This window comes from Mus pahari, chromosome 16 (genome assembly GCF_900095145.1).
Source record: "Mus pahari chromosome 16, PAHARI_EIJ_v1.1, whole genome shotgun sequence".
NCBI classification, from domain to species: domain Eukaryota; kingdom Metazoa; phylum Chordata; class Mammalia; order Rodentia; family Muridae; genus Mus; species Mus pahari.
In genome coordinates, this window is record NC_034605.1 from 62862361 (window position 1) to 62877750 (window position 15390).

The window sequence follows — 15390 nt, forward strand, 5'->3', positions numbered from 1 at the left end:
CTTCCTTCCTTCCTTCCTTCCTTCCTTTCTTTCTTTCTTTTTTTCTTGTCTCATACATAACATCCCAACCCCAGTTTTCTCTCCCTCCAATCCTAGGTCCTGTCCCTCCCTTTCTCCTCCCCATATCTCTTCCTCCTCCTTTTCCCTTCAAATTTACCTTTACATCTACCTGGGTCTCTGGGCTGTCCGGCCTCTGGTTCCTGGTCCTCCAGGCAGTGTCTGTCAGGTGTAGGCTCCCTCTCATGGCCTAGGCTCAAGTTGGACCAGTTATTGGTTGGCCACTCCCACAAGTTCTGTGCCACTATTACCCCAGCACATCTTTCAGGCAGAACAGATTACACACTGAAGGTTTTATAGCTGGGTTAATGTCCCAGACCCACTGCTGGGAGCCTTGCCTGGTTTTATGGCTGGTTCAGGCTCTGTCTCTCTCCCATTACTAGTTTTCCCTACAGTCACTCTTGTAGGGTCCAGAGAGTTCCCACCGGACTAGGGCTCTACATTGCCCTGCAAGTGCACCCCAATTCTAGTCATCTCTCCACTACTCTTTCCCACCATCCCCCTGCCTGATCCTTCCCGTTTCCAACCCTATCCATGCCCAGTCCACCCACAAAATCTACTCTATTTTCCCTTCCTGAGAAGACCCATGGGTTACACCTTGAGCCCTCTCTGTTGCTCAGCCTCTCTGGGTCTGTGGATCATAGTATGATTTTCCTTTACTTAACAGATAATGTCCATACATAATAAATTCGTCTTTCTGGGTCCAGGTTACTTCACCATCTGTTTGCCTGCAAATTTCATGATGTCATTGTTTTTATCCACAGGATAATGCTCAATTGTGTAGATGTACCATGATTTCTTTATCCATTCTTCAGTTGAGGGACGTCTAAGTAGGTTCTTTCTAGTTTCTGACTATTATGAATAAAGTTGCTATGAACATAGCTGAGCAAGTGTCCTTATGATAGGATAGAGTGTCCTTTGGGTATATGCTCAAGAGTGGTGTAGCTGGGTCTTGAGGTAGATAGATACCTACGTTTCTGAGGAACAGCCACATTGATTTCCATAGTGGCTATACAAGTTTACACTCCCACAAGCAATGGAGGAATGTCCCCTTGCTCCACATCCTCACCAACATAAGCTGTCACTTGAGTTATTGATCTTAGCCATTCTGACAGGTGTAAGATGGAATCCCAGAGTCATTTTGATTTGTATTTCCCTGATGGCTAAGGATGTTAAACATATTTCTTTAAGTGTTTCACTTGAGATTCCTCTGTTGAGAATTCCCTGTTTAGATCTGCACACATTTTTTTATTTGGATTATTTGGTTTGTTGATGCCCAGTTTCTTGGGTTCTTTATATATTTTGAATATTAGACCTCTATCAGGTGTGGACTTGATAAGAATCTTTTCCCGCTATAGGCTTCTGCTTTGCCCAATTGACAAATTGTCTAACAGAAGCTTTTCAGTTTCATGAGGTCCCACATATTAATGTTTTATTTTAATGCCTGCACTGTGGGTGTTTTGTTTGATTTTGGCTTTTCAAGACAAGGTTTCTCCTTTTAGGGTTTCCTGGCTGTCCTGGAACTCTCTCCATAGACCAGGCTGTCTTTGAACTCAAGGTCTGCCTGCCTCTGCATCCTGAGTGCTGGAATTAAAGGCGTTTGTCTCCAGCACCTAGCTGATGGTCTCTTTTCTATATTATGCTTTTATGGAAATTGTGACTCCATTCTGCTTGCTGAGATACACGGATTGTATTTGTCTCTAAAGCAGCTTAAGCCCCGAGTCTCTGTATCTTTTCTTTGTTTTGATATTTCTTAGATCTCTGAGATCTTCCTCCTGGCTGGGTGGCTATGGGCTCCTGGGATGGCTTGCCTTCACTGTCAGTTTGGCTGGATTTAGAATCACCTGGGAGACACACATCTGTGTGTGCTCATGAGGATGTTTCTAGAGAGGTCGCTGAGGAGGAAAAGCTACTGTGAAGGTAGGTGATAGCATCTTATAGGCCGGGGTCCCAGGTTGAATGATGTGCAGGGGTATTCATCTCCTTTGCATCTGAAGTGCAGATGCAATGTGACCAACCAATTGGCCCCCATCCCCAATTCCTGTCAGGTTTCAGTCATGAACACTATTCACGTCTGACTCCAGCCTCAAACTTTGGATTCTTGCACATGCTGTGGAACAGCCTGAACTTTCTCAAATACCACTCACTCACCAAACACCTTCCCTCAGGACTGAAGGTGAGTCTATCCATTCTGGCTCAGAAGTCCAGGCCTGAGGTACTGGCCTCTGCCTCCCTTATCTGCCTTTGACCAGCCATAATGTCTTGAGTCTGCCTTTATCCTCCCCTGATCCTCATCTCCTGGGCCCTGCTCTGATCTTCAGCCCTTTAAAAACTCTTCATGTATTCTATTAAAAAGCTAACCCCCTTTCCCAGCCAGACTCGGTCACAAATCCCCTGTCTTGGATGGACATTGTACATGGTGAAGATCCTATCAGAATGACCACTGAGCCTTCCATCCTGATGGTAGCCTGTCTTTCAAGTTTCATTTCTCCCACTTCCTACATCACACTTTGGTAACAAGTATGCTCACACACGTGTGTACACATGTAGCACACATGCCACTCCTATGATTTGTCTCTGGGTCAGTTTCTTCTAGCTTTTCTTAAGTACAACACAGAGCTAAGCCGTCTTCTATTTTGTGTCCCAACACTGACTAAGGGTGGTCTCACCCTGTTTAGTTTCTCTCAGTAACATCAGCGGATGTCCTTCTACCTGTTCAGTATCACAGACAAAAGGTTTAATCAACAGAAAATGTTCTCTCTCTCTCTCTCTCTCTCTCTCTCTCTCTCTCTCTCTCTCTCCTTCTTTCTTTTTTTAGACAAGGTCTTTCTATTATGTAGCTCTGGCTGTCCTGTAATTCACTGTGTAAACCGGGCTGGACTTGTACTCATTCTGTCTGCCTCTGCCATCTCCTGAGTGCCAGGACTAAAAGTAAGAGCCACCGTGCACAACCAGAAAAAGCTATTTTCAAATACTCTTGCAGGAAAATGCTCCAAATAGGTGGACTCTTTGATGAGTAAGAAGTAGCAGGCTAAGAGGAGCAGCAAGCAATGTAGCAAAAGAATTATGTCATAGAAAGGGTCACACCTCAAGGACATAGTGCTTGATCAGGGATGAAATACATAGTAAGAGTCATTTGTGGAATGTTGCCTTCTTCAGTATTGGGAAACCAATATTCAAGACTTACACACTTTATGCACCTTACTAAGGACACTCCCTGGCAACAGAAGATCACAAAGTATCCACAGTGGCCATGCTGAAGAAAGATACTGTTTTATCTTTGGTCACAAATGAAGATGCCTTGTGCATATTTACCTGTCTTTACCTGTTGACAGACTTCAGATTCCTTCAGTTTGCTTAAAGAGACTCTGTCCAAGATCTGCATGATATACACTAACATGGCAGAGTCTTTGATGCATTTTAAAAAATGTAAAACAGTCTTTTGGAAATGTCATGTTAAAGAAAAAGGAAGGAAAGAAAGAAAGAAAGAAAGAAAGAAAGAAAGAAAGAAAGAAAGAAAGAAAGAAAGGAAGGAAGGAAGGAAGGGAGGAAGAACTCAGGCCCCTGATTGGAAACCCTTCTCCATTTTCACCAGTCCTCCAGCATCCTTCTGAATTTTACGCAGGGTTTAGAGGTAGCCCTCCAAAATATTAGCTGAGAGCTCCCTAGGAAAGCAAATCTTTCCCACATCCTTTCCTGCAGTTCCTCTTTAAGAGGTGTCAGCATGGTTGAAAGAATGAAGTGGCCTCACATTGTCTGGCCCTGCCATTATGTGCGCAACATTTCCATAACAAAGGTGCCACTCGACTTCTCCCCGATTAATGCAGCTCGAGGGCTCTTGTCGCCTTTAATAAAACATTGTTGAAATCATTTATTTAGAGCCCCTGGTTACTAGTGGGAGAATGACCATCTTTGTGCCAAAATATAGTGTATACAGTCCACTATTTTGTAGTAGATCATTGTGTTATTTACGAAATTGATTAAACGGATGCCTCAGGGGGTACCGATGCAAACAGCACATTACTTATGTCATTGGGATCGTCAAGGGTGAACTTTGTCAACTCCCTTCCAGAAGCAATCTCTCAAACAGAATACACTGATGTCCAACTTAACCGGCACGCACTGAGCCCCACTGGAAACTCAACCCAGGCCACACTGCTTGTGTAACCTGACGCTCTCCCACCATTCTCCCTGGAATAGCTGGGAGAGAGCCAGGTCAACTGACAACATTTCCCATGTTTCTTGGTGCGTGGGGTCAAAGAACAATGGCGGTGTGCACGCTCTTCCCCTTTGTGCCTAGGGAAAGGATACATGGACCATATATTTCGGGAGCGTTCACAGCGCAGTCTCAGTGCATATACAGCGAAGCGCAGGTTGGAAAGCCGAGGATTTGTTAGATGTTAGATGTTTGTAGATGTTCTCAGGGCCCTCTAAGGTCTCCTGATTTTGGATCCTGTGTAATGTTGCTGGGATGAAGTAAAGGCATGAGTTTGGGGTAAGGAAGGGACAAACCCTCCCCACTCTAGGTCCTGCGGTGGTTTCTCTTGCTTTCTACCACCCTTCATATTCTCCGGGGTAGAGAGGAACGTTGCTGTCTTCATGTGGATTCCATGTGATCCCCTCGAGACAAGTTAGATCTCAGTGGGCCCTTCGCTATGTGGCACTTGGGGGCCAGGAGCTGCTTCCATCCTTATGGGCGACTGTAGGAGTTCTACTCGAGTGTAGGGTGTCCTCTGAGTAGACAAGTTCACTTCCCTAGGGCCATTTCCCCACTTTACATACGGGACTTGCGCGTGTACATTGCTATATATTGTTAGAAATCAACAGGGACCTTATGCTATATCCATTGTGATCATATACAAAAGCCTTGCTGTGTGCTTGGGAGAGCAGTGAAGCTGAACCTTTCTATTTACTGTATGGTCACTTCAGTTCAATGAACTGCCCCCCTTGTTCTTGACCATTGTCCCACACTCCCTTAAACATTTGTCACTGAAGTGCCTCCAAAGACAAATGAACCGTCACAGAGAATCCCAATCTACTAACTGGGGAGACAGGAACAGCCTGGAGGACAGATTAGACCTGAAATCCAAACCCCGGCTCTCATGGGGTGGGGGCTGGGGGGAACTTCTTGGAAATTCTCCAGCAAAGCCCCAAACTACCTTTTTCTCTCATTAATGGCACTTCCAGGCATCTCCAGGAGACATCTGAGCCTGCCAAATGTCCAGAATTCCAAAGGCCTCCCTGGAGACACTGAGACATTGCAGATGTCAACATCTGTAAAAATCTTTTCTGTCTAGAAGCAGATGGCTGATGGGTGGTATAAAGATGCCAGCCACACTCTTGAAGCCCACTGCCCTGGCAGGATTTCTGCGATCTGCTCTGAAATCCACCAGGTCTTTCCAGAGGCCGGGCGTGCAGGGCTACAGCGTTTGCTCTTTTCAAGGGAGAAGGCATGACGTCCCCTCTGGCCCAGGGTGAGCTGGGATGATTTATTCTAGGCAGATGCTTCTGACAGGGCTCTGTAAAAATCAAGTTGTGAGTTTATTGTTAACAGGTAGTTGTCGGGCCCTTCCTGGTGCTGCCTTTTACTTATTACTGGGGGAAACTGGACCTTTTACTGTGACAAAGACTTAACTTTTAGTGGGGAATGTGTTAAAATAGCAGCGGTGCAGATGTAAACACGGTAAAGCAAAAAAGCAGGAACACTACTAACCTGCAGTCTCGTCGTCGTCAAAAAAAAAAAAAAAAAAAGCAGTTGATTTCCCTTACAAGCCTCTAGAATATTCTTTGTTCTGTTCCAAAAACAAACAAACAAACAAAACTGCTCTAGACTTTGTCTTAGTATTATCTTTACTGAACTCTCAGTCACTTTCCTGGGCTCCACGGTGATGACAGCTACAGGGTGGGGGTGGATCTTGGTTTTGGGGACATGAAGACGAGTTTGAACTCCCTCCCCAATAGCTGGGAAAAGAGAGAGGCTTGAAAAAAAGCCTCAGAAGTAGGGGTGGGAGCAGGTGGGAAAGGGCACAATTTGGTTAATTACCTCAGGCAGCAGAGAAATCTAGTTGTTTTCTCAGCCCAGGCTAATATCAAATAAAGAGACACCAGATCTTGCTAATCTGTCGACCCCCTCAGACAAAGTTTATTTGTGGTGACTTTTTAAACTCCCGACTTGCCTTCCAATCACTGAGTTTAAAATGAAAAGCTTTAAATAAACACCAGGAATAGAAGATAAATAAACTTTTTTCCCCCTTGCAAGTGCCTAGCCTGCCGAGGTTCAGGCTCAAATCCCCAGAGGACAGAGTGCTCTCTTTTGTGTTAATGTTTAAAAGATTTTCCAATGCTGGAGTTTATTCCTACTGCAAACATTTCTATTTACAAGGTCAAGTGTATCAGCACTCGACACAGCTTAAGAGTGTAATTATTTATGTAAGGGCGTTTGAGTGTGTGTGCATCAGGAGCTTGGCGGAAGCCCAGCCTTCAATCCACTGTTCAACAGCTCCTCAGGACAATATTAGCAGTCCTGGTGATTATTCCCCTCCACGGTGTGTTTACTTTTGCACGCCTCAATGTTTTGTAACAAAATTTTGTATTTTTTTTTCACCAAAAGTGTGAAAATGGCTTTGAAGTATTGAGTCTCAGAGGCTTCCTAGACCTATTGGGAACAGATGTTATTGGCATGTTTGATTGAATGAGAAGGCACAGAGGACACTCCTGGGGGTCAGGAGAAAAGGGGAGGGGGTGTGCAGGGTGGGTCTCACAGGGAGGGGGAGGTTATCCTCACACAAGAGTCAGTATTTTGTGAATTTTCTTCACAAATGACAACAGCAGCAGAGGCCAGTTACAAATTCTTTTAACTGCTCCGTTTACGGACGTCTAATTGTTCATTAAATTAAAGGCAGCATTAGCTCACACTCTGCCTTGCACTGCGTTTTAATCTCACTTGAGGCTGGATGGACTTGCAGTGCCCCCTCCTTCCACAGCCCTCCCACCTCATCACTGGGTTAAATGCAGTGTAACTGTGGGAAGCAACTGCACCATAGACATTGTTTAAACTCTTTACTGATGTGTGCATTTTTAATAAAACAACCAAAAATACACAAAGTCATAGTTTTTTTTTTAACACGGGATTTAAAAAAATGATGTCTATAAAAATACAATGTTTAAGGCAGTTTGGAAATGCATTTATACATTTCTACAATGTCCATAAATTCTCTTGAAAATAAGAACGTTACTTCAAATCTGTAAAATACACTGTACATTCTTCTACACAGGGCACACTTCAAAATGGGCTGCGGGAGCGGTTTCCTGGTGAGCAATGTGTTCTATACATTTCTTGGATGGGCTGCAGGAGTGGGTTCCTCGTGACCAATGTATTCTATACATTTCTTGGATAGGGGAGATACAACAATGATGCAGATTTAAAACTTTTAATTTCTTTTTTTAAAAATAAATTATTTTCTGACGCATACAATTTATAAAAATTCTATATACAAAGTACAGCGACTGGTAAGAAACCCCAGTTTTAATACAGTTTATATACGATGTACCAGGGTGAAAGACCCTGAGAGGGGCAGAGGGAATATTCAATCTCTGCATATTCAAATTTAGAATTTCTTGGTGGAGGGAAAAAAAAAAAGGACAACTAAACAAACATCATAGAGGTTTTCCTAGATGGCAGTACCGAGCTTTATAAAAATGTGTATTGTTCAACACCATGGTTACTCTTTAGACTAGCGGGTTTTTATTCCTTAATTCTAAGACACGTGGTGCAGAGGGATCAGAATGGTGGCAGGAAAATTAAAGGTGAAGGGTTAGGATTATAATGCAGTTGTAATTTCGGGGACCCCCCCCCAGGCAATCGCCAGCTCCACACTGAGCATTACCTATGGATATACCAAGAGCACAGGAATGAATCGGTAAGGGGAACTTTTCTGTTTACTTACGATTGCTGTGTTTCTCAGTGGTCACAAGCAATTTAAGTCGTTACCAGTACTATGTGTTCCCTCACCGGAAAACAGTTTAAAAACAAAACAAACAGACAAACAAAACCCATGCCCCTTTGCAAACCTAATTCTCTCAACATCCCTTCCCCAAGTCCATTGGAACTGGAAAGACCCCCACCGTTCAGCACTCTGAGCCCAGGCCTCCATTGCTTTTGCAGGGTGTCCCGAATTCTGCAGATTAGAGCCGGCAGTATAGATCAGCCGGTTATCTCTGCAGCCTGGAAAACCGCACAGAAGAGGGTCGAGCATGTTGGCTGCGGTACGAGCTGGGCCTTGTCCACCCGGGGAGAGTGTGGGTCAGTGTTCCCGACCATCTCAGGTTTCCGAGCCACAGGTGCCCTGCTCGGGAACCAGCTGGGTCGTGCCTACAGTCTTGGAGCAGCCTGCAGCAGGGGCGTAGGAGCTACAAGTGTGACCCGAGCAACAGGAGCAACAGGAGCAGCAAACAGGCAAACGGGGTCCAGGCGCTTCGGGTCGCCCAGTGGCCTCCACTGCCGCTGCTGCTGCTCCTGCGCCCGGGCCCGTGGGGCAAGTCTCCGCGGCCTCCCGCCGCAGCAGCGCCGCCGCCCGGGCGCGCAAGGCCGTCGTCGTCGTCCAGGGGCTGCTCGCCGCCCGCGGCCCCAGCGCGCTGCTCGTCGTCATATTCTTCGTCGTAATAGTCGTCCAGGCCCCCGTCCGAGCCGCTGCTCCCCGGACCGTTGCTCGCATCTGGGCCGAAGCACAGGCGGGCCATGTTCTCCTTGACCGACTCGCAGATGGGCCGCTCCAGCCCATCGCACACGCAGTCGTTGAGCAGCGCCGCCTTGGGCACGGCCAGCATGTCCTCGATGACCGCTCGGCACTCGTCGGTGCAGCGCAGCCCGTTGAAAAGCTTGCCGCAGTAGGCCAGGTAGCGGTTGAGCGCCAGGTTGCAGCGGCTGTCCCGGTCGCAGCGCCGCCGGGCCTCAGTGCAGCCCATGACCGAGCCCGCTCCCGCGCCCGGGCCCACGCTGCTGGTGCGCGGCAGACAGGGCTCGATGGCGCGCTTGGTGGACCTGCAGTGTTCGTCCTGCGCGCAGTCGCAGTCCTCCAGCGCGGGCCCGCGGCGCGTGTGGTTGAGCTGGATAAGCGCCGAGATGCAGTGGCTCGGGCAGCGCCAGCGCGGCGAGAAGGACGCGGCCGAGGCGGGGAAGGCGCCGGCGGGCCCCGGAGCATCAGCCCCGCCGCGCTGCGCTAGCACCGGCGCACAAGCCTCGGCGTACTGGCTGTAGGCGTAGCTGCAGTCGGGCTCGCCCTGACACTGCAGCAGTGCCTGCCAGCAGATGAGGCGGCGGCCGTGCGCTAGCCCCGAGCCCCTCGGTGCTGAGCACAGCAGCTGCAGCAGCGCCATCAGACACAGCAAGGCGCCCGGCAAGGTCCCCGTGCGGGCCCCGGCGCCGCCCAGCAGCGCGGCTAGCATCGCGGGCAGCAGCGGCCGCCGGACGCGGTGCGGAGCAGAGTCGAGGCTCGGGTGGCGGCCGCGGGGCCGCTGGAAAAGTTTGTCCGAGTTCCGCGCACTTCTGGCATGGGCGTCCTCATCCACCCATGCCGGCGGCCCCGCGGCTGGTAGAGGCGGGTGTTCGCTCCGGCACCGCGGCCAGGGCTCCTTGAGAGGCACGGCGAAGCAGGTCCGAATCCGGTCGGCGGTTGGAGGCGCTCAGTGCCGTCCCGGGGGGACGCGGCGAGGCTGCAGGAGCGCGCGGCGCCGGGGGTGCATGGTGCTAGGCGCCTGCAGACAGTGGTGCGGCCGGCGGCTCCTCGGTTCCCGGCTCAGCGGCGCGTAGCACTTCGCAGCTCTGGCATCCCGCCTTCCCGCGGCCAGGACGCTTGGTCCCCTCCCCCTCTACCCCGGTCTGGGCCGCGCTCCGGGAAGTTCTGGGCGCCAGGCGCAGGGAGGACCCCGAAACTCGGGGCGTGCGGCTCTGCTCGGAGACCCGGAGCCTGGGGAGCGGATCCGCGGAGCCCGGCTGCGGACTAGCTCGCGGCGAGGCTTAAATACAAAAGTGGGCCGGGAGCCCCCGTGTGGTGCCGCGGCGCCCCCTCATTATGCATGCATAGAAAAGCAAACAAACAAAAACATTAGCAACGCTCCTCCGGCTCGCCGAGCCCCGGCCCCGCGCGCTCCAGGCTTGCCCGCTTTCTCCTTTCTCCACTCTCCGGCGCCCTTTGCTCGGCCCCCTTCCCCGGCTTTGCGCGCTGCTATTGGTCCAGCCTGTTGTTGTTGAAACTTTTTTTTTTTTTTTTTTTTTTTACGAGCCGCTGGAGTGGGGTTGCAGAGTGGGGGAGGGCGGTGGGCAGCTCACATTCAGGCATTCAGGGCTTGAAAGGAACGGCTTAGGGAGCCTGACACAGGCCCAGCTCCTCCCACTCTTCAGGAGGCTGGGATACCGAACCCCAGCTCGCGCACAGAGCCAGCGGGCAGGGCTTAGGGCCAGCTGCCTGCATCCGGCTCAGCCACCGGCCTTTTTGTTCGCTTCCTCCGCCCCCTTTTTGTTTGGGTGGGGGGGACACTTTTATTAATTCTTACTGATCCCCCATCTTTGCATCCTAGAGAGTTCGAAAGTCACTTTAATTTTCAGGCTCTCATCTCTGAGTTCTGATCACTTCGGGGGGTATAGCGAAGGCAGGGAGTTTTGAGAATTCAGTGTGAGACTTTAGAAACTTAGACACAGATTGCGCGCGCGGGCACACGCGGGCTCTCGCTCGCTCTCTCTCTCTCTCTCTCTCTCTCTCTCCACACACACACACACACACACACACACACACACACACACACACACACACACCGAGCCACCAACACAACCACGACCTCTACCACCACCACAAGAACACTTTCCACCAGCTTTCAGTCCCCCTTTCCCCGTTTTCAAACTAAGAAATCCAAAGAACTGAAACCATTTCTTTACTCACGATTTTTTTTTTTAATACGAACGGCAATGACAAATCTTAGCATTAAAAACCCTGGGAATGCTGAGCGCTACCACCTGGCTGCAGTCACAGCACAGAGGACGAGGATAAACTGACCCGCTACGTGCTTTAAACTGCACGTTTCGGTCCCTCTCTGTGTTTAAAGCAAAAGCCACCGGCGGAGCGGGCTTTGCAGTCCGAGTCGGACTCTCGCAAGCGACCTTAACTGTGGCGCAAAGCAGCTTTTGGCCACTAGAGGCATCGCGAGTCTGTGGCCTGTCAAAAACCGGCTCCTTCCCCTCCCCTTTCCGTGGTGAGACTATCAACTCAGTCTGTCACAAGCTTTAAGGCTAAGTCGCTGCTGAAGCAAAGGAAGCCCCAGCTGCAGTGCGTTCAGAAAGTGGACTGTGCACCTCTCCAAAGAGTTCAGAGAGTTTGAAAGGGCGAAAGTGAGGACCAGATGGATTAACCTGGCTTTATGGAAAAGCTGGCTGCCTTGGCTGAGGAAACCTCACACCATGAGAGAGGCAGACTGAGCTGTGTGAAGCCACCTTGCTCCTACCGTAACCCTAACCATGAATTTAGTAGTAAAAAACAAACGCAGATCTATCCTTAAAAACTAGCCAGACGCGGTGCAGCAAGCCTGTTTATTCCGGGCAGAAGCGGGTGGATCACGGCAAGTTCGAGGCCAGCTCGTCTGATCTTGAGAGCTCCAGGCCACTTGCTTTAACGTCAGATTGCACACTTGCTAAGGTCCACTTTATCCTTAACAACCTGTAATCCCGAGCTCCTAAGAAGAAGGCCAGCCCTGGGATGCATCTTCAAGTTTGTGTATGTTCTGGCTTCTTTAGAGAGCTCTCACATCAGCTTGCAGGAGAGTCATCTGGAGACCTTGTGTGCATATCTGGATTCCTAACTCTTCGAGTCTCTGACAGCTGAAACCTGGACAGCCTGAAAGTCTGCATTTCCAACAAGACTTAAGGCTGTGGTGTGTGTGTGTGTGTGTGTGTGTGTGTGCAGTGTTACTGATGCTTCATAGCTGCTTATTGGGGGGTATGTTCTGTCTTTGTTCTAAAGGTTTACTGGTCACATGAATCCATCTTAGCATTGATTCAGGTCTCAGTGGGAGTTAAGGGAGGTCAAGAGTTCTGCTCACCCTGAAGACATCTTTACAGACTCATGGCCTTGACATGGAAGTCCAGAGGAACAGGCAGCCACAACAGGCTGTGTGCATTTCCCTCTTTCAAATATAGACTTTTCTGGGTCCTGGGCTCTCACTCATTAAGGACACCATGTCTATGGATTCTTCTTTCCCTCCCTCCTTCCCCCTTCCCTCTCTCCCTCCTCCCCTCCCCCTTTCTCCCTCCCCCCTTTCCCCTCCTTCCTTCTCTTCCTTCTCCTCCTCTCCATTCCTTCCTCCTTCTTTCCCTCCCTCCCTCCCTCCCTCCCTTCCTCCCTCCTCCCCTCCTCCCCTCCTTCCATCCCTTCCTCCCCCTCTCCTCTTATTGACTTCTCACTCCTCAAGTCCCACCTGGCATTTTACTCCCCAGGGACACCACTGACAGGCTCACTTTGCCCATTGGTGGTGTTTCAGCCAGCCTGTTGATGGAACTGTCTCCTTAAGGCCCGACCACTTACTTTCTCAGCACGCTATGTTGCAGTTTATAGGTTGGTCTCTGAGCTCACTGCTCTCTTGCTGACCATCTGCCTGCTGCCAGCCCCTCTCCAGTTACTCCTTCAATATTGTCTTAGTTAGGGTTTCACTGCTGTGCACAGACACCATGACCAAATCAACTCTTATAAGGACAACATTTAATTGGGCTGGCTTACAGGTTCAGAGGTTCAGTCCAGTATCACCAAGGTGGGAACATGGCAGCATCCAGACAGGCATGGTGCAGGAGATGCAGAGAGTTCTACATCTTCATCTGAAGGCTGCTAGCAGAAGACTGGCTTCCAGGCAGCTAGGTCTAGGGTATTAAAGCTCACACCCACAGTGACATACCAACTCCAACAAAGCCACACCCACTCCAACAAGGCACACCTAATAGTGCCACCCCCCCTGGGCCAAGCAAATACAAACCATTGCAAGTATTTCCCTTAAAACATTTTTATTCATGCAATTTATGTATTTATTTATTTTATGTTTATGGATGTTTTGCCTGCATGTATGTTTTGTGTTCCATGTACACGCAGTACCTACAACGGCCAGAAGAGGGCTTCAGGTGCCCTGGAACTGGAGTCAGGGACTGTGGTGAACTGCCATTTGGGTGCTGGGCACTGAACTGAGTCTTAGACAAGAGCAGCCAGCTCTCTTAACTGCTGAGCTCAAACCTATTTTGTGTCTGTGGTGAGCTTGTGTGTGTGTGTGTGGCATGGATTTTAAGAGAACACAGGGCTTGTATTTAGGGACAAATGAGAAAGAGAATGACCCCCACAGGTTCATATATTTGGATGGTAACTCCCTAGACTGTGGAACTATTTTGGAAAGGATTAGGAAGAGTGACCTTGGAGAAGGTATGTCATCACCTATGTCACTGGGGGTAGACACTGAGGTTTTAAAAGTTCCCACCAGGTTGAGTCTTGCTCTCTGCCATCTGGTTGTGGTCTCAACATGTAAGCTTTCAGCCACTGCCCCAGCACTACGCTGGCCTGTATGTTGCCACAGCTGTATAGTGGTGGTCATAGACTCACCATCTGTAAGCCCCCAATTAATGCTTTCTTTTATAGGTTGCCTTGGACATGTGAGGTGGAAGTTACTGGTTGTGTCATGTGATGCAGACTCACATGGTGTTTTGCTGAGGCAAGACCTGTGGAGGTCACGTGATGTTTGGAGAGTGTGTAGATAGGACTCAATTGACAGTGATGGAGGCTTGCATAGCAAGGATTGCAACGCTTCGTTGATCTTGCGTCTTTGCTGATCTTCACTTCATTGAGAGAGGTGTGGCAGAGAACTTTTCCTGGTGTCCTGGCAGGTTCTGGTCACTCCCGCTGACTCCTGGTGATTCAGAGGAGGCCTGGCTGTTTCTGCTGAATCGTGTCACTCCTGCTGATTCATGTTTGATGTCCTGACACTGCTGAAGTGGATGGCTGGGATCCTGACAACAGATTGGAATCACCTCCAAAGAGCTACGTCTAAACAGGCCCACATCCCTTCCTCCTATTTATCATCTTTTCTCCCCTACCTTGGACAGTGGGCTAGAAGAGGGGTTGAAGGGTTTGAGAACACTTATTAATAGTAAGTTTTTTAAAAAAAATCTAAACCTACACACATGGTGTCTCTTCACAGCAATGTAAAAATACCTAAGACACTGACTGTATCTGCACTTGTATGCACATGCTTATGGAGGCCCCAAGTTGGTATCTGAAATCATTCACACTGACTCTCCTACCTTACTCCCTGGGGCAGGGACTCTCAATCAAACTCAGAGCTTGAAGATACAGGTAACCTTGATCTCGGAGGATCCCCGTGTCTTGTTATTATTTTATCGCTGTGATGAAATGTCATGACCAAGGACTTGTAAGAGGAAGCATCTGATTGGGGCCTTCCTTACAGTTTCAGAGTATCAGTCCAGGATTAGCATGGTGGGAAGAGTGGTGGCAGGTAGGCATGGGGCTGGAGTGGTGGCTGAGAGCTCACGTATGATTCTCAGTTACAGACACAGGCTAGAGGAATTACAAGGATGAATCAGAACTGGGTGAGGCGCAAAATTGAAAGAGACACTTGCTCTCATGATGGTGTCTATCTTAGTGTTTCTGTTGCTGTGCATAGATACCATGACCATGGCAACTTTTATAAAGGGACACATTTAATTGGGGCTGGCTTACAGTTTAGAGGTTCAGTCCATTATTGTCATGTCGGGGAGCATGGCATGCAGGCAGGCATGGTGCTGGAGAGGGGCCTGAGAGTTCCAAAGGCAACAGGAAATGACATTGGGCCTAGCTTAAGTATCTGAAACCTCAAAGCCTGCCCCTCCCCCTCCCCAGTGACACACTTCCTCCAACAAGGCCACACCCACTCCAACAAAGCCATGCCTCCTAACAGTGCTACTCCCTATGAGTCTTTGGGTCATTTTCATTCAAACAACCACAGTGCTATTAGGAGCCAAGGTCCTTCTTTTTAAAAAGTTAAACAGTAGGCACATTACTAATCTTTTCTGAGTTCTAGTATTGTCCCAAGAAGAACAATAAATCTTAGTCTAGTCAACCAAAGAACCATTAAGAATAACACAGGATGTGGGCTTAAGACCACATTTAATATGGTTCTGTATGTGGTGGGAGATGACAAAAATACTTCCCATCATAACCAAAAGATGAAAATTGCTCATACCTAGGGGAATTATTCTCTCTCTCTCTCTCTCTCTCTCTCTCTCTCTCTCTCTCTCACACACACACACACACACAC

The 15390-nt window shown here is 49.0% G+C and overlaps 1 protein-coding gene across 1 annotated transcript; it reads right to left on the reverse strand.

Moving 5' to 3' along the window:
* Positions 1-7101: 7101 nt before the first annotated feature.
* On the reverse strand, positions 7102-10241 carry Gas1 (growth arrest specific 1). Its single transcript, XM_021215852.2, has one exon. It carries the CDS (start codon positions 9499-9501, stop codon positions 8467-8469), a length of 1035 nt encoding a protein of 344 aa, XP_021071511.1. The 5' UTR covers positions 9502-10241; the 3' UTR covers positions 7102-8466.
* Between the last annotated feature and the right edge of the window lie 5149 nt (positions 10242-15390).

Bases quoted from the DNA above. Each gene is read 5' to 3' on its own strand.
- Gas1 (XM_021215852.2), bottom strand. From the start codon at position 9,501: ATGCTAGCCGCGCTGCTGGGCGGCGCCGGGGCCCGCACGGGGACCTTG.